Consider the following 25,987-nt stretch of genomic DNA (forward strand, 5'->3'; position numbering starts at 1 on the left):
TGTGGAATGATTGGATATAACCAGCTCAAGATGCTACATTATAGAGGCTCTAGCTCTGCTTCTAGTGCCTGGCAGTCAGTTAATCAAGGCCAATCAACAGGCCCGGCACACTGGTTCAACGCACACATATATATACACACACACACACACACACACACACACACACACACACACACAGACACACACACACACACACACACACACACACACACAGACACAGACACAGACACAGACACACACACACACACACACACACACACACACACACACACACACACACACACACACACACACACACACACACACACACAGACACAGACACAGACACACACACACACACACACACACACACACACACACACACACACACACACACAAGTTCCAGGAAAACACATCTCATCTCACATATCCTATCCAGCAGCTCTCCAGCCAAACACAATCAGGCCGTGTCAAAGGGCTGCACTAAGGCCTTGACCTTAAGCAGCTAAATCAGGAGGCCGGCTGCACGTTCCTGATATTTGAACGTAGTCAGTATTTAAATGCATTTTTTGTTTACTACAAAGTTTATGCATAAATCGTTAGCGAAACATCGGTTTTTGTTCAGTTTTTATTTTTTTGAAGCTCTTAAATCAGGACAAAGACGAAAACAGTAAAGAATATACTGGTCAGTTAAACCTTTTAAATAGAAAGTGCATCTTTTGAAAATGAAAATAAACAACTTTATCAGCTTTGAAGTTTTAGGAAATCATTTTAGTTTAAATGGGACTACTTTTTACTGAAGAAACAATATGAAATACGCATGTTAAATATGTGTTTAAATAACACAAATAAATTAACTAATAAAGGCAGAGATAGACCAGCAACATACTGCTGTCTGCAGGATAAAACCAGTGGCTATATCTCAACTGTTTCAGGTTACAGAAAGGTCTCTCTCTGTAAGGATCCTTTCTGTTTAGAGGAAACAATGTAATATGTGTACATGTAGAAGGAGGGAAAAGAGGGCCCAGGTAACAAAAAAAAAGTCCTGGAATTGTCCTTTAAGTAATACAATGGAAAAAGAAACAGTCATATAGAAACATTTGTCCGCAGAGGACAAGAGTTGGGGATTATAAAACAAATATGTTTGTAATCCTGCGACAATAGACACACACAAAACAAAAAGTTTATCCTGCTGATTCAATGGGCAGCCCAAGGAAAATTCCAAGTTCAAGTGCTTTCAAAAGAAATAAAGAGCAAACCTGTGGGTGCACCACAATACACGGCTCTGAATGTTTTCCTTGTTCCATTTGTTGCCTTAATAGATGAGTGACAGCCGCGAAGCATAAAGGAATGAAAAGCAGGGAGGGGGGAACGCTGACACAAAGAAAAACAAGGCGGACATCAAAGGTTACAATAAAGGTAGAGGAGGAGAGTGCCTTGTCATTATTTGGAAGGAGCGATCAAGAGGAGGCTGAATGGGAGCGGAAAGGGACTGCTGAGTGTTTTGGTCCAGTCTTTTAGATCATTAACGTGCAGCTCTGAGTTTCATTAGTCCTGCCAAACCTCCGCTTTGTGGTCCTCCAAAGGTCTGTCTTTTAGACCTCCGCTGGCCAACAAAGCTGCGTGACCTTCGGCTGGGGAGAGGAGGGAGGCCATTACACAAACCCGGCCTTCATTCCCCTTGTACACTCCTCTCTTGGTCAGACTAACAGAGGCCTGAACCAGGGCAGCTCCTGAAAGCCCTTAGCCTTTCAAAAACGTGCTACACCCCCAGAGCCAAGGCAGCCACCTTTTGTGTTTGTGTGGAGGGCAGACGAAGAAATAAAAACACTGTACAGGAAGGAGCCTGAAAAGCCATAATGGTGCTTCAGCTAAGAGGGGGGAGTGGAGGTGGAGGATTTGGTGGCTGGCGGTGGTGGTGGGGGTTGTCAATGAATTTAGCCTTCAAAACGGACATTTCACTTTTGCTCCGCTGTATTTATCGACCCCGAGGATTAAAATAAGCCTCGCTGTGGATCGCAAAACAGGTGTGGATGCACTGAGATGAGGGGGGGGAGACTGTTGACCAACCCGTCATGCCGTGCTGTCACTCAAGGCCAAAAAGTCCTGAGCTGTCACCTCCCCCCCCCCCTTCAGTGAGGACGAGTTAGCGTGGAACGTGTTGGAGATCACGCACCGGCAGAAGATGATCCATGAAAAGACAGCTTGGATGTCTGAGAGACAGACAGCAGGGTGTGTGTGTGTGTCTGTGTGGGCGTGTGTCAGGGGGAGTTGCAGACAGAGTGGCTGAAATGGGGGGCACATCGATCATGAGAATGACTTTTAAAAAATTACAAAAATCCTGGCACTCATAAGGCACAGAGCTGTTTACTGTTTACCATTAAACCCTGCTGGACTGCTTTACTGTAGTTCTAGTGTGTCTGTTTTTATTCTGTTGTCATGCATGTTGTGTTTTAAGTGTGTTTAATAGTTTTAAATGTGTTATCTTGTGTTTTAAATGTATTTTATTTGCACATGTCATTTTTGCCTTTGCATGAGTGCAAAAGTAGACCATGAAGTATTTCTTCTTTTATTGTCTATTCTATTCGTCTTCTAAATAGATGTTTCATAGTTCTATTCATGTCTAAGTGTTCTTTTATAGAAGTTAGTTTGAATTTAATAGGATTTTAATTAAAAAAACAAGTGTATTTAATTCAATGAATTAATCTTTTATTTTGTGTCTGTCCTCAAATGGCTCATTTATTATGAGATTATTCCGAGACATTTAAAGAAAACATTTCCTAATGCCATCACACTGACACAAAATGAATCAAATACAAAAATGATACAAGTTAAAACACTGGTGTAACTCAATAAATACCTCCTTCTTTTAAATTGTCTCTTTTTCCTCCCCGGAGAAATTTTTAAATATCTCGCCTCCTCCTGTCCGTCTCCATGATGTCACAGATAAAATCTACAATGTGATTTATATCAAAATGTCATCTTAGTGTTTCTCTTTTTTTTTCATGTTTATAAGCCAATTAAATCTCACAGTTATAATTTGGAGATATATTTAAGAACTAAAATAAAGTGAGGGAAAAACTAAGTCACAAAAGGAAAGATTTTAAACATGCAGTAAACTTTTCAAACACATTTCAAAATACTTTTTTTTTTTTTTTTTTAAACACGGCACACCTACTGTTTAAACCAACAGATAGGCAATACCAGAATGTAAATGTTAAACATCAACACCACAATTGATTTATGATCATGAACTTGTTTTGAAGCCGTGATCAGCTCAGAGATCATTTAGAGAAGCTTGTTATTATTATTTAAGGTCATGATTATATTAATAGAGTGTGTCAAACTGAGCCTTATGCCTGTTGTGTCATTTTTATTTGTTGAGTTTCCCCCATGTTTCATCAGCTTTGTCTTTATCTGGAGGGTAAAGGAAAATGTTTGACATGCTTTATTACATCTCAGACGAACAATGACAAAGGCGGAGATGCAGAAGACATTTCACAGGTGAAGTTATTTTCACTTCCTGAGCAGCTGTGTAAATACAGGCAGTGAGTCGGGATGCCATTAAAAGACTTTTGCAAATGCAGTGTTGTAAAACTGCACTTCTTCGCTGTTATTTTCATAGGCCGAGTGCTGGAGCAGAGATATGCAAACACAAGATTAAGGGTGTGTCTACGTTTAATCTACGGCGGTAGGTGCAGAAACCCGGCCTGTGCACGACATTATGTCCAGACTAGTCCAGAGTAAAATATTAATGCACAGATGTGTTAAAAATCTCACAAATCAAACAATAAAAGTCTACACATTTTAACTTTTGTAGTGGACTGTTTTTCACAATAAGAGCTGATACAGAATTTAAACACCTGTGAGTGATATTTAGATTCAGATTTTACAGGCTGATTGGAAAAACACACCTTAGACATTAAAAAACTTCCTTCTGCAATATTCACCAGCCTACATTATTTCTACATTGCCATCATCCACATGCTCTGGTATCATCACATTTACTTTTAAATCACCTGTTGAGACCTTTAAATATGTGCATGTTCTTAACACCTGCAAACAAAGACCATTAAAGGAGATGAGGGTATTTTTAAGCTTCACTGCTACTTTTTTTTTTCAAATTGCTGGATGAAACTGATTATGTATGCAGCGACCAAAAAGGCTCCAGAGGCTGCTGTTTAATCGTTCAAGAAATATGTGCAATTAAAGTGTTGTCTTTTTTTAATCTAAGATGCACAGACACAGACCTTTTGATAAAAGGTCAAACCAGAAACATTCATGAGGTCGCTCTCTTCAAAGCCACCAAAGTCCATTTTATTGCCAGAAAACACAAGTTATTAGTGTACCACATCCTCTCTTTTTAAAGGTACTTTATTGTTTTAAACATATATCATGTTAGGTGCAAACTAGCCATTTTAAAACAACAAATAAACAACAGCAACTCCCATTTTATGTACTTTAAATTGACTGTTTTTGTCAATGGAGTCTGGTGTCATTAAAGAAAGCGACGTATCAATTGTTTGTTGTTTAAAAAAAAACATTTTGTATGTATTATTTTGTTGCTCTCTTTAGTGCGACCAGACTCCAATGACAAAAAGGATCATGTTTATGTTGCAGAACACAGGGGTCGGTGGTCTACTGCAGCCATGACTGGGTAGTTTGTTTTTATTCTTTTGTAAATGTATTGTTTTAAAAGGTAACTTACACAACTAACACAATACAAATGTCCTCTGGTTGAGGCAGCAAGTAGACCAGCAACTCCCATGTCCTGTCAGGTAAAAGGACTGTTTTTGCCAAAGGAGTTTGGTGGTATTGAAAAGACTGATGCAATGGCTGTTTCTGGCTTTAAAAATAGCTTCCTATTCTATCATTAAAACTGTATCGCTGTAGGAATCCTTTTTGTAATGTTGTCCGATATTTAGAACAGACATTGAGAATCTGAGCCTGTATGGGGCAAAAACAGGAACTTAAAGCAAACGATTCGCCCACTTCTAGTGGAAGCTCTTTACCAGCTTTCACTAGAAACTCTCAACTCAAAAGTATCAAAACTTTTTGAACATATTTAAAATACTCTTGTCACTCGTTGGTTATAATAACTCTCAACTGGAAAAATAAATCAGCGCAGTGAAGGCCATAGAAAGAAAAGGCTGACTACGGCTGCTACAAAGAGGTAGACAGATGAGAAGCGCAGATAGTATTAGACAGATGCCATGATTTGATTAATGAATGGGGCGAGATGTGCCCAGGCACTGATACATGACATCCCCATGGAAAGAAGATCCATCAATGCAAATCCAGCTCTGTCGCCGTCGTCCAGAGAAAAACTCTGACCCTGCCAAAAAGTCACACTGTCACCTGACCCCTGTCTCTCGTTCTCCTTTAATCCATCCATCTATCTGACTCTCCTCCATCCGTCCGTCCTTCCATCCATCCCTCCCTCCCTCCCTGTCTCAACAGCATTTGCATTCTTTTCTGGCATTAAGCCTCTCTCTCTGTCCTTCGCACTCTTTCGCTCTCCTCAGCCGCCCTCGGGTCACGCTATATCATGTTTCTCTCCCCTCTTTTAATACCCAATTTGCATCCCATCCAAGCAGGAGGCTTCCAATGAGAAGGCGACGTGCGAAAGGACAAACGCTGAAGACTTCATGTGCACACAAACACTGTGTCTTATTTGAATTGTTCTGCCAGAGAGGATCAAGGATAAACAAAGTGCTGCCGGTCAGTAGAGGAGCAGAGTGAGGGAGTGTTAGCAGGCAGCAGGTTGTGCAGGTGACAAGTAGAGTGATGTTTTGGGAAATAGGAGACTTGGAATTGAAGATGATATTTCAGCTGTGAGACGGAGGGGTAAAGAAAGAGACGACATGAAAACGATATGATGCCCCAGTCATGGTTTTGACTAATCTTGAGCTTTTAGATATTCATATCTGTTAATTATTTGAATGTGTTAGAAACAACAACTTATGAAGTGGGATAAAAACCTTGCAGTAGCTGTAAATGCGCTTTGTGAGAACTGAAATCTTGTAAGGGTGCAACAGCATTTAGATCATGGATCACAAGCAGTCACTGAACCTCCTGTAGTGTGAAGCTGTGTGGTAGGTTTCATTACAGGATTTCTTAAACAAACAAAGCAACAAAATAACTTGCAAGCTCAAACCAGAGTTCAATCTACTCACACAGAGTGTAAACTGCAACAGCAAATACCTGTTGACCAAGGCCTCATGCATTGAATAGGCAAGGTTTTAAAAAAGCAGCAACCTGCAGGGCTGAGAAATGAAGTCGATGCAGAAGGGCCAAAAACTGCAGTTTCTCAAGAGGCCACTTGAGGCCGACTCTAAAAGTGAGTCAATCCATATTGTGTCACGCTTGGGTGACTGAATTGACTGACAGGTGGGTTGGTTGAAGCTGTTTGACAGGAGGCCTCAGTTCCGCCTCTTTTTCCATTTGTAGATTGATCGCAGGTTAGGTTGACATTTCCAAAATGGCAAAGGCCATTGTATGGCTTCAAAACACCTCTTCAGAAACCAATGAGTGACGCCACTGAGTGACGTGCATAATTTATACAGTCTATGGTCAATCAATATCAGGCCCTAAGTTAAGATGCTCAGACAAATAAAAGATGTTTACAGCCTGGTACAAAAATGGTTTAGGTGTCTTTAGCTTATTTCTCTTTTCAGGGGAGTGATTTTTTATTTTATTTAACTACGACTTGTGTCTTAAGTTCTGCATAAGAAGGGACCTGGTCACTCTGAGTTAAAGGTGGACCCCTAGAGGTTTCTTATGGCTAATGGCTATGTGACACCAAACTAGATGATTTTCTGCATCTAATTTGGCAAGTAGGATTTTTCCTGAAATTAAATCCAATATAAATGTATTGTTAAAAATGTTTGAAAAACAAACTTATGGATGTCTCTTGTGTTACTGTACGTTGCATCACTACATCTGTCAAGTATTTTTATTTTGCAACACCATTTTGGTAATTTAAAAAAAAAAACTCTAACTTGTCTTAGAAGTAGCATAAATAAATATCAGCTTCACTTAAAATAGTTTCTTAAAAACTGACCTAGGTTGGTAAACTGTATCCTCTTTCTACCATTCATTCCTTAATAGTCCAAGGTTCCCAGACATGTGAAAGGAGGGAGGGATTAAAGGAGGGGAGAGGAAGAAGAAGAATGAAGTGGAGGGAGGGCAGGGAGGAGAAAGCTGTTCTACCATCCCAATTCCCCAAAGTATCATTATTAAAACACTCACTTCCACAGGGGGAGGAAGAGAAGAGAGAGAGAGAAGAAAAACAGAGGGGAGGAGAAGAGAGACGGCGAGGAGGGCTAAAAAGGGTTGATCACAAAGGAGGGAGAAAAAAAAGGAGAAGAAGGAGTGGGGATCCCCCACTGGACAGAGTAAAAACAAATTAAAAGAGCCCTTATAAAACACAGATGCTGCAAAGAAAATAAACTTCACAAGATTTACTGTTTTGCAAAGGAATCGGAAGACATGGTGGAAAAGCCATCAGGACTTTTTTCTCCTCCTCCTTCCTTTCTCTCCCTCTCTCTCTCTTTCAGGTAAAGTTGCAGTGGAGGAATCTATCTCCCTAGTTTCCTTTTTCCCTTTTCCCTTGCTCTCTTTTCTCGATCTCGCGTCTCGTCTTCTATTTTCAGTCGGAGTCGAGGTCAGGCCGGCCTGTGTGAAAATGGCTTCCTGCCCGGTCCCTCGCTCCCAAACCACAAGCTAACGGGGCGCTTTTATTAACAGCCGTATTTGGGAACATTTTTTCATGTTTTTTTTTTTTTTTTTCGTTTTATTTTTATTGACGTTTCTCATGTCAGGAAGCTTAAAAAAACATGCGCTTGACATCAGTGAGAGAGAGAAAAAAAAGAATCCCAGGACATGATTATTCTAATTTCGTCATAAAACTTGAGTGCTAAAGAGAAAAAAAGAAAGCAAGATTTGAAAGTGTGTAACATGCTGTATATGGCAACAAGTAGTTTGTTCAGCTGGGGGAAAAAAAAAAGCAGCAGCCAAAAGGGGAAAAAAAGATCAGCGATACAGAAGCAGAACATGTCTGCACGCAAAAACACACATGCACATTTCTTACGAGCAAGCAAACATCATCATGAGAAAACAATCAGGTGAAAGGAACGCTCGCAAAACGCACACAAACAGCCCCCTGAAATCAGATCTACAAGTTTACAACATGTCAGTATTTACAAGGCTTCATCAGACGGGACTGAGTCACAAGCAAGACGAGCTGAGAGAGGGGGCAAAGAGGGGGGGTTCAGACAGCTCCACTGGATCAGATGACACCCACACTCCAACCATGTGTGTGTGTGTGTGTGTGTGTGTGTGTGTGTGTGTGTGTGTGTGTGTAATGAATGTGTACATGTATGTGTTGTGTGTGTAGCAATCATCTGATTTGGGTCAAGGAGCTAGTACCTCTCAGTGAAGAGGCACGGGTTATGGCCAATGATTGGATGTTTGGGGAAGAAAGAAAGGGTCGGGGTTGGTGTGAGGAGGGGGGGGAAGAAGAGTGTGTGTATGTGTGTGTGTGAGTGTGTGTAGGTGCGTGGATGTGTGCAGGGGAAATGGTGCACAAAAGTACACAAATGCTCAAACCTGGTGTGCAAACGTACAGACCAATTTTGAGGGGGGCAGGAGAGGGGAGAGAAAAGATGAATCAGTGGTCTCTGAACTGTCCTTCACTGTTTTGTCCTCACGTGAACATGATGTCATGACGTAAGTGGAACTTGTGAGTTTTAAATTAAAACAATAAAAGCACGACATTAAGAAATATGCATATTATTATGGATTATAAACTTAAAGTATATTTACATGAAATATTAGAAAATAAAAATAAAGTTTTAGACTTCTATTTCATTAGTTTTCTTTTATTTTTTTGTCTTTATAGAGAACAGTTTGTTTTATTTATTATTATTATTAGATTATAATGAACCCGGGCTAATATATATATTAAAAAAAGAAGAAGACTGAATAATCTCATTTTAAGCCGATACATAGCAATCATAAATGATTCTTCGAGCAGAAAGGGAACTCTTTTATAATGTTAATTAGCTGAAAAGGTGGAGTATCAGAGTTTGGCTACGTCTATTATCAGTGACATACAGATGAAATAAAAAAAAAAGACAAACGACTATCTCATTTGCTTTCACATCAGGGCAGCACAAACATGAATTGCATATTATTTGCAAAACATATTATCTCTAAAACACAACTGTGTATGATGTTTAACATGTACGCATGCATGTTTCTGATGTATCACTCATTAGTGTCTGATTCTGCACGGCCTGATTCTGCAGCTACTCGAGCTGTAATTACTGATTACTAAATGACATAAGGAAGTAGTTGTGCATGAATTATGATCTTTTTTCTCACAGCTGCAACAAGAAACTAAATAAAAGAACATCTACATGCGGTCTATTCCTATGTAACTAAATACATCACTACAGGATCTGCTTCTATGAGGCTTTCATCTAAATCTACTTTTTCTGACTCGGATTGGTTTTGCGTTCTAATTTGAGTAGTTTGACCCTTTAATTGTGTTATTTCTAACTTTACTAAATATCTTTAAGACGTAACGGAGACCTCTGAGACCTCGGTCTTTCAATGTGATTAAAAACAGATCAGAGTCTGCCTGCTCCTCCTGGACCCACCTCCCCGGTCAGAGAGGACCCCTGCTGTATCCGTCACTCTGTCTGCCTCTGAACGCTGCTCCTTTTATAACCCTGCTGTCCGAAAGGAGAGGAAACAATAAGAGAGATAATGAGATGTCTGCCCGGCTGTCACCGAACATCCTCCTCTGTCTGAGCGAGCCACTGGATGAAAATGATCACATCAAACCCAAGTCTTTTAAACATTTCCTTCATCAGGGTCATGATCTCATACCAGTGACTGATGCTGATTTTCCTGCAGCTGATGCAGACTTCAGTCCGCTGGATGGTGTTTGGCTAATTATTCTATCACAGCAGACATGTCTTGTTTCATGTGGATTAATAATCAAACATCTAAACCCCCCTAACACCGTCTTCATACCTATAGATCTGATTCTTCAACTCAACCCTGATCTCTAATGTTGATCAATCGACATCCCAGTGATGCTGTGACTGAAGCTCTGTTTGAATAGCGGCTAACGACTGCGGGGGCCGCTTTGATCCACATTCAGCCGGCACGTTTCTGACAGCATATAAATCTAGATGAATGGTGTGTCAAAAACACTGACATGTGACATGGGTTAACAGGTTTTTTTTGTGTTTCCAGAGTCGTCAAGGTTTGTAATGCATGAAATGTGCAAATAAAGCTCCAAGTTGAAATGATGCAAGTTTACAAAAGCTTAAAGCTCCATGAGAATACTATTTCAAAAAACCTCGGTGGACTAGTGCAAGTGAACTTTTTTGTGAGGCAGGAGTTAAGACTTTTCAGGCTCTAATGAGAAACTTGATGTACAAACGAATCTGCCGATTGAAGGATTCTCAGAATTCCTTTATTATGTCGCTGACAAATCCCAGTCATAGTTCTGTGCGATACCAGTTATCCTTGTGGTGACACTGGTGCAGATGTCTTTTAGAATATGTGTGATGCTTTGTCTGCTTGTTTGTCTTTTTACCTTGTGTCCTTAGTTTTTTTGCTTTTCTTTCCTGAGTCTGTCGATAAAGATGATAAAGATGATAAAGATGATGATGTGGTTGACTGCATCCACTAAGAGAACATTTGATTTATCTTATTATTAATGAATGTAACAGAAATACTACAAGTTTACTTTAGATTTCTATCAGGAGAAATTCAAATGTTTAATTCTGATGCATGACACAACATTGAAGGTCTAAGTCTTGGTAAAATATATGTTGCACACCTGCAAAAGTTCAGAATTTGAGCAGTAAAATAAGGATGATATTTGGGTTATATTTAGCATGTACTGCTGTAACAGAACATGTTGTAAAACTTGCCTTAAGGCCAATGCACAAACACTTGTGAAGGCTTTAAGTATCCGAAACAGAAAAAATAATAGACCTTAACTGAGAGAAAAAAACAGAGGGCTTTATACAGAAGACCAGCAGAAGGAAGGCGTGATGTAAAACCTATTGATTCAGTGACAATAGACGGCTTTCTGCTCCTCACAGTGTGCACTTTTCACATGGTAAGGAAATACGCTGGAAGCCACAAGTGCCGTCTGTGTGTAATGGCAAGGCAGCTTTATTTCTTTATCTCTACCTTCCAATTTTGCAAATCAAATAATGATGAGTGCAGCGGCGAGCACCCAGTGATAAGAGGGTTTAGTGGTTGTGGAGATTGAGTTATTAGGGTTTCCTATATAAAAAATAAAAAAAAAGAAGAAGAAAAAAGGACAGAGGTCTCTGGCGGAGCCCGAGCGCCGGCCAAGATACATATTCCTCGCACTGTGTATTTTTGGTCGCTTTAAAAGCCCTGAAAGTAGAGGGGAAGGCTAATTTTCAGGGTAAACAGCTTGTTCGATTGCAGTGTGGTTTTGCGCTGAGCTCTCCGTTTATTGACTCAAGCCGAGAGCCGGGCTCTGGCTCCTCTGCAGACCACAGCCGACGGAGCCTGCTGCACACACACACAAGCCGCTAACACTAGCTTACCTTTTGATGGCACACTACTGTTAAATCAAATGTACTGAGTAATGTACAAAGCCTAATCCTCTTGTCTGTATGGCAGTTTCAGGGTAAAAAAAAAAGGCTTTTAAAAGAACATCTGCTCCTTTTAGAGAGCTATTTGTTAGTTCCTATTTCCTGCTGACTTGTAATTTGAAGGTGAAATGATGAATATTTCAACAGAAGGATTTAGATGTGATGCTGGCTCGTGTGTGTGTCAGATAAAATAGATGACTTATGAGAAAAAGGAAAGGTTAAAATCCAACATCTACTTCCCCCACCGACTTTAAAAAGCAATAATAAAACAGAAAAGAAAAATAATAACAGCTGCCACTTCTTTACGTATAAAAGACTTCAGACTGCTTCTGAAAGAAAATCTCCAGAGGAGGCCTGTGAGTTGTTTTAGCTGGAGGAAGTGACCATTCATTTAAAAAAATGGAGAAATTTCCGCGCTCTCTCTCTCTCTGTTGTTAGATTTGTATCGAGGCAAAAAAAACTCTCACAGCACAACTCAAGCTTCACAAGTCCTTTCCTCTGCATGTGTGTGTGTGTGTGTGTGTGTGTGTGTGTGTGTGTGTGTGTGTGTGTGTGTGTGTGTGTGTGTGTGTGTGTGTGTGTGTGTGTGTGTGTGTGTGTGTGTGTGTGTGTGTGTGTGTCAGTCGACCCTGCAGCTCTGCTCCTCCCTCTGCGAGCTGATGACAATCCTGACCAAACAGCGCCACATGGAGGACATCTTTGGTAGGGAAACACAGGGCGAACACACAGAACTAAACATACAACTTTAATGTTTTAAAAGAAAAATAAAGATCATCTCTGCTCTTCGATTATTCCCCAAACATTCATTTGGATTTGTACCACTTTGTTGCTTAACATTTTTACACATTTAAAGGAATATATGAATAATGGACTTAATGATAAGGTTTTATTTATCTTGTTCAGGAGATACGTTCTGTCAGCATCGCCTGATTTTCCCCGTTTTCCGTTCCTGTTCCTGTTTATTTGCAGCTTCCCACCATGACACACACGCACAATACAAATGAGCACTGATAGAGGAAAGGAAGTACGCCTGTTGTCACTGATTAAAAGTGTGAACAACACGTCAGGGGTGGCTGTCGCCGTACGCACACTCATGTTTTGTGTGTGGGTGTGAATAAGATTGAGATGTATAAATTAGAGATTAAGTTTATCACATGCAAAACTCGATTTATATCTGACTTTGAGGTTGGAACTTGAAAATGCTTTTTGTTTTCACTCTGTAGTGCCTCATCATGTTTTGGAGAAGAAAAAAAACATAAATTCATACTGCAAAATCTAGTTTCATTTTGAATGATAGTGGGATTTAATTATTGGATCGGGAATCGAAGGAATAGCTTTCAATGTCATGAGATGAATTTGAAGCCAACTGAAATATGAAGTACATTGTCTATTTTCTTTAAAGAGACATTACGATGTGTCAGTGTTCAGTAGGGATGATTGTTTAAATGACAACTTGCCAGGGAGTATTTTTAATTGTGTTTGTTATTTCTCAGTCACACTTCTTTTGATATATCTGCTTGATTTTGCCTGAAATTAGCAAATCCATATTATTTTTTTATTTAGTTTAATTCCCAACTTGTTTTTTTTTTTCAGTTTATGCTCCTCTCCACTTGAAAATGTTACCATCGAGTTCTGTATTCTGTTGAACTGCCTTTATAGACTCTATCACAGTTGTGTTAAATATGTTCATATAAAACATATGAGATGGAAAGCTCTGGGTTATAAGACAGTTGTAAGAAACATTCATTCTAGTTGATAATTGAATAATTAGAGCGATGATATGAAGTGCTCTAATCCTTTCATGTGACACTTCCTTGATTAGTCAAAAGTATTTAGATGTTTTTTTTTTCTTACTGCCATAAAACCCAGTTACATTTTTGAACAAAATATTCCCAACACGAGGATCACTGTGTTCTTGTTTTTGTGGAGCTTTTGATTGGATCACACTACCATCTTCATGACCAGAGTTTGCTTCAGTCTCATCTCTGTAATGAACTCGGACTAAGGTCTATGAAAGTTTGAGGTAATACATGGACATTTGAAACTTACACAATGTAAAAAATTAAAACCTCAGCAATCTTAATTTGCTGAGGTCACACATCATAGCAAATATGATGGGTTTTAAGTTTGTGCGTATGAACAAAAAAAAAAAAAAAAAGGAATTGAAATTAAAAAACAAGGTAACCTTGGTGGGTCTGTGGTGGATTAATAAAAGCTGGTTGGCTAAGACTCGGGCTGGACAATGATCCAAGGCAGACAGCTCATCATGATGGCTGAAATCTGGACAAGTCATCCGTCTCTCTGTTTCATACTGAGTACAAGTTCCTGAAAGGGACATGCTAACGTTTTTAATCTCTGGGTAAAGCATCAACTACCTGTGTGATGTCTTCATGTTTGACTCTGTTACTTTCAACCTGAAGTAATGTTACAGAGAACAACAGGGTCGCACTGAGGTCGTGTACATACGTGTCACACACCAGCAGTTATGAGGTAATGTTTCCTTGGCATGGACCTCTGCGGAGCGTTGGTGTTTTTCACCACAGGACGATGACTGACGGAGGGGAGCGCGGAGGGGAGGAGGCAGGCGAGATAAAACAAAAGTCCCAAACCCAAATAAGCAAGCCGTCAGCCTCTAATAGCAGAAAGGAAGCGTCCCTTTATCAACAAGTGAATTAACAGTTTCCCGTCACACCTTGTTTTTTTGCCTCCCCCCTGTTTCTCTCTGAACCAGCGCCAGGGCCCAGATGGCCCGGTGATCGGACCACCAGGGCTTCTGCACAGTGAGGAAACAAATCTGTTGCCCTGACTAATAGCCTCGTGTTGACGTTTGATGCTTTGGAAGTGTGTGACCAGCGCTCTGTTAGTTTGTATACTCACGAAAGGCACCCAGGCACGTTTAAAAAAAACGCACCTCAAGTCATAACTGACATGAGTGTGTAACAAGAAAGACATCCGACAGTATCTGATGTTGACTGAGGACTGTGATCCAAAGAACTGTCCAACTAAATCCTAAGGGGATCATGATCACAATCTATAAAAGTGATTAAAGTTTGAACTGGACATCGCTGGGTCGAACAGCAGAATGCACAGCTGGAGTAATCGTTACAGAATGATCATAGTTTTAAAGTTAAATATGATACCAGTTCAAATCAAAAGATTTCCATCCCTGTTTTGATAACACATCAACAAAAATAGACGACCTACACAACCAGTATTTGTTCATTTCTTGTTTTCATTACCAAAAATTGCAGGAGAACTCCTGAAATCTGTCTAAAGTGATCAAATACATTGGTAGCATTTCAGTACTGGAAGTTGTCAAAGTATCTGAGAGGTTTAGACGGTGATCTCCGAAGAGTTTTTACAAAGCTTTGGTCCTTTTTGAAACTATTGATCATTATTATAATGTGGACTGTGTTGTTTTCAAAACACTTTGTATCAAAAAGTGTTGACGAGTTTCAAAGTATCCAACATTTTGACAACCTTGACATCTAGATGTTCAGATTGTTTTTTTTTCCTTGAACATGAAAAACATGAAGGAGAAAAAGCCCGTATGTAACTGCAAAGATCATTTGAGCTGATAAAAAAGGATGCTTTCAGTAAAAGAGAAGAAGAAAAATCATGTTACCACAGGGTACAGAAGCTAGTGTGAAACTAACTTCTCATGCTTGATCTCAAACCTCAGGAGATCAGGAAGCCCTTTTACTGTACACCCTGTTGTCACCTATGAGAATTGGACAAACATTGAATTGAATATTTTGACTTGTTTTAGTCACTATATCCGTTTGTTTTAAAAGTTAGTAGACTTCTTGGGATATTTCAACTCCCAATAAAAACTTTGTGACTGGGGTGTAGATGGCCTAGCAGTTGGGTTGCGACCCATGTACGGAGATTACAGTCCTCGAAGCAGGTAGCCTGGGTTCAAATCCGACCTGTGAATCCTTTCCTGCATGTCATACCCCACCCTCTCTCTCTCCCAAATGTCCTACTCTCTCCACTTTACTGTCAAACTAAGGCATTAAAAAGCTCCAAAATAATCCTCTGTGACTGTAAAGACTGAAGGAATCCTCAACTTAAAACAATCTGAGTGACTCGATACAAACAAAGCTAATGCTAGCAGCAAATATGCTAATAGCAACATCTAGATGAGCTGTCTGTTAGAGCCCCTAAGAGACCCTGTTTGTTTGTTTTTCAATTGAACCTCCTTCATTGTGAATAATCAGTTTTCATTATTTTACTTTGGAAAAAATAATTCAACAGTTAAAATGTAAAGACTTAAGCAAATACTTCCCTTCCTTTCCTTTCCTGTGTGTCCCCCACACTATCAAATGATATCTCCATAATTCTATCAGTTAAAAACAATCCTATTGAATATATTTCTGAAACATCCTGAGCACTTACTGACCCAGATAAGTAGATATAAGTCTGATCTCCCTTTACCACTCTGCAGGGCAAAGTACAGGCCTTCACAAAGAAATATGAACACAGATGAAATGAATCAAGTTGTTTTTGGAGCGCTGAAAACCTGTTTGCACTGCACACTGCTGTATTACACAGTACTGCGGCTGGATCTGAAAACCATCTGAGTAATAAAACTCTCCAGCGGCTGCCATGTGCCTGGTATAGCCTCAATAACCTCTGCCCTGTGCAGAAAAAACTCTACTTACTAATCAAGCCTTGTATGCGCTGGGCCGCAGACAAACCGCACTGTACAGCGTGGGATGGGCACGGTATGGGTCATCACCTCAAATGACAATACATTGATCACACAGAGGAAAGACTTTGGGAAAGAAAGGAGGGGGAAGAGGAGAAAATGTACTGTATACACGACTCTAAATAGCCATTCCCAGATTTTAACAGTGACAAGAAGACGGCCAATTGCAGCCTCTATTTTTAGTCCTGCTGGCGGCCTGGGCAGGCAGCTTTGAGGAGGATGTGTACTTTTCTACAGTTCCTTCCCAAAAATCAACGCTGTCCTGGCTGGCGACAATCACAGAGCAGCTGTTGTGGCTAGGTGGCCGGCCCCGGCTTGCCTCACCCTTGCAGCCTTCTGCCAGCCTAAGGAAAAAAACCTCCCTCGCTGAACCCAAAATTCACACCCAGCGTGCAAAAACAGGCAGAAGGCGGACACAAAAGCAAATGTGACTAAACGTGTTTGCGTCCGGGGAAAATGACACAAATTATGGACTTCTTATCAGCGGCTGTGGTGGAGACGGGGGGGGGTTCTAAATTTACATGTGGCAGGATGCCTCGGAGACAATTTATCTTCCAAATAACAGACACACAGAGACCTGCGTGACCTTTACCCACAGAGAGCTCACTGCTGAACTGTTAATGACCTACTGTGATGCACACGTTTTGGGTACATTTGACAATGTAAATACAGCTTTCTTTACAGAGTGACAATCATCTTGTCTTCACGTGCAAACGTTTTTTTTTTTCTGTCAATCTAATGATCACAGACATTATTCTCAACTGCTAGTGAAACTTAAAATCCACACATCACTTTTATTATAGTGCTCAATCTGGAGAACAACCAGTAGTGACTTTAATGCAAATAGAACAAATCTAGAAAGTCCAATCTAATGACTATTCCTGCACAACTAGCTCGTTTATGATAACTGCTAATGGAACTGTTTATCCCTAATTAAGATTTCCAGTCTTTCTGTCTTTCCAAACAAGCTTACAGGAAAAGAGTCCGCAGCATGAACTAAAGGGTTAATTGGAAGAACACCAAAGTATTTAATTTCCTGTTTTAAACAGTCATGTGTGTTTCTATTGTTTGTAAGCATTTTAAGGCTCACCTAGAAACTAAATGACAAATCATCTCATGCTATGATTACTGAAGTTGTATCGTTTCTTTTCAAAAACACCTCAAATCTTTATCTACTGTTTGGGTCAAATCAACAGACAGATGTTTGTTATATGCAGGTGTGCACATTGGGGTCATCTTTGGGTTTATTGATTGATTACTTTTCAGTTGTTGGAGGCGTAACAAAGCAAAAATAAAAAAAGGAATCACTATAAAAGCTGGTTTACCTTTACAGAGATTAGGGACTACTGATATTCTTTAAGAAAAGATTCTATTTGTTTGTACTTTCAGTTTTTTGTGTTACTTTCAAAAAAGAGAATGTAATTGGAACTATTTTTGACTTAAGCTAAACACTTTATGAATGTGATCTTTGCACACAGTACACACAGTGACTCAGAGTTCACACAGTGAGGGGCTTTGTGTGTGTTTTTTTTTTTTTTTTAATCAGACAGTGAGCTAGAGTGAGCATGGTTTGGATTAACACCTTGATAACAGCCGTGTGAAAGCTGACTTCAATTTCCTGTGGACTTTATCATCCACTGTAAAATAACAGAGTTATGAAAACCTTCCATTTTCTCCCGGACTGGAGGGAAAACTCTTCACTTTAACACAACTTTAATCTTCGATCCTGACCTGCTCCTTTTTTTTTTGTACTTCACCACAAAACAATGACAGTTTATCTTCTTCATATGTACACACACACACGGTCAATAAGGTATCACTGCGAGGACTAATTGTTGACAGGTGGCTCTAATGCTCTCCTTTGAAACTAAAGTGTGATTTACGACCTCGCTCCCCAAGACCCCGGCTTTCAGCGCTGCTACTACCAACTTATCTTTCTCTCCCTCGGCCTGTCGCTGCCCCTCCTTTACTCCTCCTGTTCTATCTCTCCTTCGTTTTTCTCTATTGCACCTCATTACTTTGCTCGCTCACTTTCACCTCCTCCCTCTCTTTGATGTTTTTTCTGTCGCTCTGCGTCTCTCATCGCCGGCCGAGCGGCGACTCTCCGAAGTCAGACATGCTTTTAATGTTTGATGGCCTATTTTTCATAGAGCGGAGGAATGTGTGTGTGTTTTTTTTTTTTTTTGGTGTGGGGGTTTACAGAAGGGTCTGGATCTAGACGAGGAAGACAGGAAGGAGAGAGGAAGCAAGGGCGCCGTCTTACAAAAGCGTGTGTGAATGTGTGTGCACGTGGCCAGAGGGGTAGTGCAAATGATTTGAGGCAGGCAGATAACAATAAGACTTGACCCTGACCTCTTGGTCCCAGCATCTTCTGTCACCTTCTCTGACACGCCTGAGAGCAGCTTACAGAGAAAGTGTTGGACGTGAAAAAGCACTTGTCAAAGAGGCATGAGTGAGATGGATAAGATTTTCTATCAAAGTTTTTATGTAATTACAAGGATTTTTTTATATTTGTAAACCTGGGAAGCTTTTTTACATACTTTGATACTTTAAATGATGAATTTATCCAGTAGATTTCTTCAGTCAGCATATGTAGACATACTGCTTCTTTCTAGCACTGACAGGCTCATACTGTTATCACAATGTGTCTGACAAAATTACTGAAATAATCTCCAGTGAGTCAGACCTTTTTCTTAAGGACAAAACCACTTGTTACGCCGCCCTCTTCAGAGACACCAGACTCCATTGACCAAAACTGTAATTTTTACTTCTCAGTACACAGGAGGTCTACCGCTGCCTCAACCTGTACATTTGTTGTAGATATTTTGTGCTGTTTGATTTTGTCTTCTTTTTAAATACAATAAAGTCAGAAAACAATTCATATCAAATATACCATAAGTACTAGGGTAAACCTGCATCTCTTGTGCTATGCAATTAATAAATTAGCTTTTTTTTTTTTTTTTTTAAATCAAGCAATTTAAGTAAAAGTTTTCTGATTTGGTATATTTTTTCCTGAAAGATGAAATTTCAGCTGTAACAGTCCATTTTGCTGCTGCAAGCTAAATAAATCTCCTACACTACTTTTAGCACCTATAAGTCATTTAGACCTCCACATTCATTATGATAGGGCCATGGTTAAAATAAGAATTCTTTTTTTTTTTTTTTTTAAATGCTGCTAATACACAGAATTGTTCCAGTCTGTTCAACGGTTAAAGATCAGGTCTCCATTCATGTAAGCCTGAACCCAACACATGCAACACAGCTCATAAAATACATTCTGCTAAATTATGTAAAACAGCCCAGTTGCCAGTTCCACATCATTTGGTTCTCTGTAGTGTTTACCAAGTTATTGACCTCCCTCTGGCTGCAGTGAACCTGTTAAAACGCAGCGGTGTTCCTGGAAAATCAATGACTAATAAGAACTGTGATATTTTACACTGAGTCACACCTCCGGGGTCATGCAGTGCAGCTGACACAAGAGTGTGTGTTTTTTATCGACTGTGTATCTACTGTATGCCAAGTGGGGACACACAGACAGGGTGCTGTTTGACCAACAAGGGAGACAAGGTTGTGGCAGACAGATCTGAGTACCTGGAACATAGCTACTGAGACAGCCAGTAGCTGGAAACACACAAACAAATACATGAACAAATACATGAACTCAACTGTAGCACTCTGTCTACTGTTATTTTGTGGGACCTCAACTTGTACTTTCTGTAGCTTATTGTTTTGCTGTTCTTCATGCATTTATAGTATTGTTCCTGTTTCATCAACCTTCATCAAGTGGTCATTTTCAACAACAAGTTATAAAGAACATTGACAGAAAATGAGCATATTTAAGCAATGACCTGTTTCTTCTTCAAGAGACCAAACCAGAGTGAAAGGCTGATCTATTATTAGACTTACAATCATCTGGCGGTCAGACACATAACACCATGATGCTGCAAATTAATGTCTATATTTAGATACTTTCACACATGTACAAAAGTCCTGTAAATGTCTTAATTTTGTGGCTGAGCTGCACATGTGAAGCAAAATGGCAGAATTTTCACCCGGACTTTAACCATCATTTCTCATCATTTCTCCTGCCAGCAAAATTTCGGTGTGAAGTCAGACTGAGCTGATGTGTGACTGCAGTAGGTAAAAGTCAAGAAAATTCACCACGGGCGAGTGGGAGGGGCTTAAGACTTTTAAAGCAAGCAACCGGTGAGCGACCGGTGCGATTGTCATGTACATATAGCAAAGCTGCTACATACTCTTTTCTGCACACAAGTATGTTCTTTTCTACTCGTGCTTTGATTCTGTGAATGAGTCCAACTACATGTGGCTTTGATATAGAGATAAAGAAGGATCTATGTATTTTGCATCTATAATACTAAAATTTAAGGCATCAGACATAAAGACCAAGTTTAGATGGATCTGGTGGGTTGCTTCAGCAAGAAGCCATGAAACTGAGCGTAATGGCTGCAATGTAACATTTCAGGGCAAAAATATATGTTGATTAAATCCTTTAAAAGTTTTTGTTTTTGTCACTGACAGGCCAAGCTTATTAATCTAAGAGTCTGAGGATCCCTGCAGATGTAGAGCTTTTTTGTTAAACTGTAAGATGTTCATTTTAAACCAGAGACAGCTGTTGTATCATTTTCTTTAGAGACACCAGACTCCATTGATAGAACAGTGATTTATCTTCTCGGTGGAGTTGCTGGTCTACCGCCGCCTCAATCAGTAGTTTTTTTGTGTTGTTGCGTGCTTCTAGTGTTAAAGGGTGAATTCAAATCCAACACAATGCAAAAAGAAACTATGAAGTACGCCTGCTCCTCACCGTGCAGTGGAGACCCCGAGGGGCTGCTGGACAGGCCAGGTATGGGGCTACAGCGGCCCCCGATCCCTCCTGCTCCACCAAGGATGCATCCACCTCCTCCTATGACTCCTCCTGCTCCTCCCCCTAACGCGGCCGCCCTGTTCAGCTCCTGCTCAATCTCCTCCAGGCCGGCACTCTTTTGGAAGCGAGACATCCGGTTGACCACTCGGGGGGACATGTGTGTGCGGGCGCAGGGTGCACCTCCGTAGGGGTTGACGGGGAATACGTGGGTGGTGCCTCGGAGGGTGCTGATGGCTACCCAGCGACTGTCCTGGCTGAAACACATATCCTGGACCTGGACAGAGACAGGACAGAGTCAAGAGTCTTTTTTTAACAAAACCTACCTACTTTCATATTACCTAGAGAAGATGAAAGTTTGTTACAAATTCTCAGCTTTCCTAGTGATCAACAGCCTAAAACACAATAATAAAAATCTCGAGGGACATCGGATCAGAACTCACACATGTTTACAGTCTATATAAAACATGAACGTAGTCTCAGTGACATCTCCCATGGGTTTCTGAAGAGCCAATTTGAAGCCGAACGATGGAAGTAGCCATATTGGACATTTTATTTCAACCTAATTTCAATAACTATAGAAACACGCAAAGAGGTGGAGCTGAGGCGGGGGTGGAGCTGGCCTTCAGCATTCCCTTCAAACAGCTACAACGAGCACACCTGTCAGTCTATTTTATGCAAATTTGATGCCAATTATTAAAATAGTGGACTCAGTTCAGTTTAAAAAAAAATAAACTAGATATAGCTGTGTTTCCCCTACCATTATATTAGGGGCCCACGCCCCCTTGAAGGTCAAGTAAAAAAATAAATAATATATATATATATTTTAGATTTATTTTTGGGCTTTTTGTGCCTTTATCGTAGAGATATGATAGTGGATAGAGTCGGAAGTCAGGGAAAGAAGTCATTTAAGGATACCTTTCCAATAGAAAAGGACAGCTGTCATTAAAAGTAACACATGAACACCAAGATTCCTTCAAGTGTTTGTGTCAGCGTGTCGCCGTGTCCCCCCCCCCAACGCTGTAAACCTAGGGGAAACACTGGATATAGAGACCAAAACTGTTTTTGGTATCAGGCTGTAAACTTTATTTTTCCTGTAGAAAGGGGCATTTTTTTTTTGCATTTTTTGCAACACTGCACTAGTTTTATTTTTCATGCTGCTTGGTCTAAACACTTCTTCGATGACATGACCAGTAAACATTAAAATATAATCTTATGGTTGAAAATTACATTTTCCTTTTCTATTGTTTAACCCATTAAGATATTCTTTTTGGATAGGAAGAGGTTAAGTGATATTAACTGTTGTACAACCATAGCTAACAACTTATCAAATGTGTTTTTATACCACAAAATATCCAATCATATATCTACCAATTAGAAAGCAGTGACACTATAATGATTTATGTGCATTATGAATACTGGTTAGATATATGACACATTTCATCTGGCGGTATATAACTGGTTGTAACCATCTCTGCACAACTATTTAGACATAAATAACTCCCAGGTATTTTACTCCAGATTTGGTTTCAGCAGCTTAGTCCAACTTCTCTACGCAACACCTATATTAACCAATCAGCATAGATAAATATGCACGGTGGAAATAAACGGCTTCAAACTGAAGTCTGGAAGAACAATAACGTGACTTTGCTGAAGTGATAACACAGATAAACAAAATGATCTGAGGTGCTTGATAAAAGTTAACCATGATGAGGGGATAAGACCGTCTGTAAAGGTGACAACGTGACACGAGCTTGTTTGCTGGTGAAATAAATGACTCAGTTAAAAAACAAAAGGAGTTGACGGATTCCTTTGTTAGTCCTCCTGCTCAACCAGTGACAGACTCTCAGGGAGCAGACACTTGAGCAGATAGCATCTCCCTGAGCATGTTAGACATGCAGGAAACCAGACAGCGAGGGCGCAAGGGAAAATACACAGAGAAGACAGTGAGGTGTGCTGAAACAGCCTCTATCATATTATGATAATTTAGAAATAGATGCTGGAAAATTAAAGAAAAAAGGTCCAGGAGAAAAATTAGATAAGGAATGTCCAACTTTTTTGTCAGAGAGCCAATCAGAAAGACAGCTCTGTACCTGCAGGCCTCTCTAATCTCCTGCCAGCTCAGACTCAGTAATTGTCCCCAGCAATGACAGTTAATGGGGCATCCTCTGCATACCAGACGGTTACTTTACTTCACAAAGATGAGTGAAAGAGGAGGTCTGACCTCTGCTCGGCCTGATTAGGGACGACTCGGAGATGAGAAAGAGCGACTTTGTGTGCGTGTCGTAATTGGTCATAATAGACCTGTCAGAGCTCCAACTGTAAATGGCTGCACAGACTGCACTGTCAAATCTTTATATCAGGTAGGGGATTACCTGAAGACTTTCTGCTGTCATACTGTGACAACCAGGTATCAAACAGTGGTCAAATGTTATCTTAAAAAAGGAGGAATGTATTCAGTCCCTGGGTGGAGGTTGAAAAAGCCTTGTATGTGGAGAATGTGATGACATCCGTTGCAGTCAGATGCCAAGAGACATGTTAAATGCTTAGAATTTTCCTTTTTTTAAATCGTGAAACTGAGAGATTTGGCAGCTCAGTTCACCTGAGAGGAACCCTGAAGGAATGACCAGAATGTGACAAAGATGGACGGAGGGATAAGATAGAAGAGAGAGGACAATTATACACTTTGATATAACTCAAGTCAAGAAAATCATAATGAAGAAGAAAACTAAACAAGGTACACTGCAGTTTGTATCTCCCTAAATCCAGATTATGATATCAATATATCGGATGGGATGCATCATGCTGGCAATGAAAGGCCTCAAATAGAAACTCCAGAGAGCTGCTAGTGGATACTCAACTACACAGTGTACCATAAAAAACTGTGATGTCATGGACAACGCTATGTCACTCAGTGTTTCTGCTACAGATATTCAGATTTTAGTGCCTAAACTAAAGTGAGATCAGTTGAGGTTTCTTAATGCAACCATCGATATTGTACTTCATTGACACTTTGTGCCAAAAATACATGTTTAACAATGGCAATAACTGTAATAAAACTACATTTTTGAAGTTTTACTTATATCAGCATCACTTTATACATGGAAGCCAATCTTTAGTCTGTTGAATTTCAAGTCAGGCACACCTCATTCTACGTAATGTGATCAAGAGAAAGATGGAGGCGTGGTTACAAGCCGTCGTACAAAGTACTTTCTGCTTGAATTCTTTGCACCAAGACTGGCATAATGTCACCTGACAGCAATGTGAAAGACGGGTGGAGATGCATTCAAAGGCGCATGACAGCTGTAATTCAAGAATCAGGGTTATTCCACCAGATATGGATTTGTGACCTCTTTAGTTTTAGTTAAACTCTGTTACATTAAACTATCTTTAGTTCAAAATTAAAACATGAGTACTGTGTGGTTTGAAAATGAATATAAGCTTGTTGTCTTTGCATTATTCGTGGTCTGACGAATCCTGCATCTTTTGATCCTAACCGGTAGTCATTTTCTGTCCATTGAAAAGGTCTCAATGACAATATTTGATGTGGAAGTTGAAAGAAATATCGTACACAGAAAGAGACAAATATTGATTTGACTCAAACATAAACTTTTAAGGGGTAGACAACAGAGAAACACATTGTGTCAGTGGTCTATTTTTCCAGAGCTCTGCAGTCTACGCTTCATAAGTGGAAGCTAAAATATCCAGACTGTCTTATATACCTAAAGGTGTAAAAACCCAGTCACACAGATATCGAGCCATGATTTGTTCTTTAGAGGATAACTGGCTAAAGAAATCAGGATTGGGTTTTTCTGTAATACAAATAACAGAAAGCATGTTTCTTTTCACACAAAGGTGAATAAATCAGGATCATGCAGAAAGCCAAGAGAAGCCTGGTTACTGAAGTGTTCGACCCTCCACAGCTGAAGGTGCTGGTCTGTAATGTTTAGCACTGTAACTTCAGAGACTAGCACTCTCCAGTTTGCCCTGTAACTCCACTCTCTCCACACTCCGCTCTCCTTCAGTCACTCACAGCTGTTATCAGCTGCAGGTCTGTTTACCTGGCCTCGGGTCACTGACAGCCAGTCGCATGTTTGGCCGCTGGAGACAGATAAGGCGTCTCTCCACCCTCCTAACTGAAGACTTTATCACTCTTGGCTGTGCGTCTGTGTGTGTGAGTTTGTGGTGATAACCTCTGGCCCAAGCACTCGGCTGAGGCCGGCTCTCAGTGTTTACAACCGGTCGGATCAAAGCAGGCTCAGTGTGCAGCCGGTCAGCGGACCTGCCGTTTGGTCATACATTAACTGTGAGAGTGTGTGTGTGAGTGTGTGTGATTGTGTGTTTTCCCCATCAATAATCCTGAACCGAACAAGCCCTGAAGTAGTTTTATTGAGTAAGGACTTGCACTGCAAAATCTCTGCACATCTCTGCACATTAATTATCTTTACCTGTAAGTCTGACTGCATTAACTTTGTATTAACTAATTCATATTTGCAATTTCTTATTTCTGCAGTCGCAAAAAAGTGCTTTTCCTGCTCATTTTAGCAGATTTTAGGTATTTTTCTAACACTGACCACAATGTCGCCATCATGTACCCAGGGTCAACAGATGGAAATGAGCTAATTAGTTAAATCTGATACAAAGCATCTTCTCTCACTAAAGTTTTTTTTGTACACTATCCCTGATTCAAATAAACTAATAAACTAAACAATGTCAGCCTAATTATTAAATAATTATTATTATATGCTTTGGCAATATATT

At 40.1% G+C, this 25,987-nt stretch overlaps 1 protein-coding gene across 3 annotated transcripts in view; it reads right to left on the reverse strand.

The window, feature by feature from the left end:
• bcas3 (BCAS3 microtubule associated cell migration factor) overlaps positions 1-25,987 on the reverse strand; it is a 337,447-nt gene that overhangs the window by 243,012 nt on the left and 68,448 nt on the right. For all 3 annotated transcript variants that reach the window (XM_061046080.1, XM_061046078.1, XM_061046081.1), the window contains exon 15: positions 21,170-21,503. In XM_061046080.1, coding sequence (XP_060902063.1) covers positions 21,170-21,503 — 334 coding nt within the window. The remainder of the gene's footprint in view (positions 1-21,169; positions 21,504-25,987) is intronic.

The sequence above is a fragment of the Labrus mixtus genome, chromosome 9 (assembly GCF_963584025.1).
Source record: "Labrus mixtus chromosome 9, fLabMix1.1, whole genome shotgun sequence".
In the NCBI taxonomy this organism is placed as follows: Eukaryota; Metazoa; Chordata; class Actinopteri; order Labriformes; family Labridae; genus Labrus; species Labrus mixtus.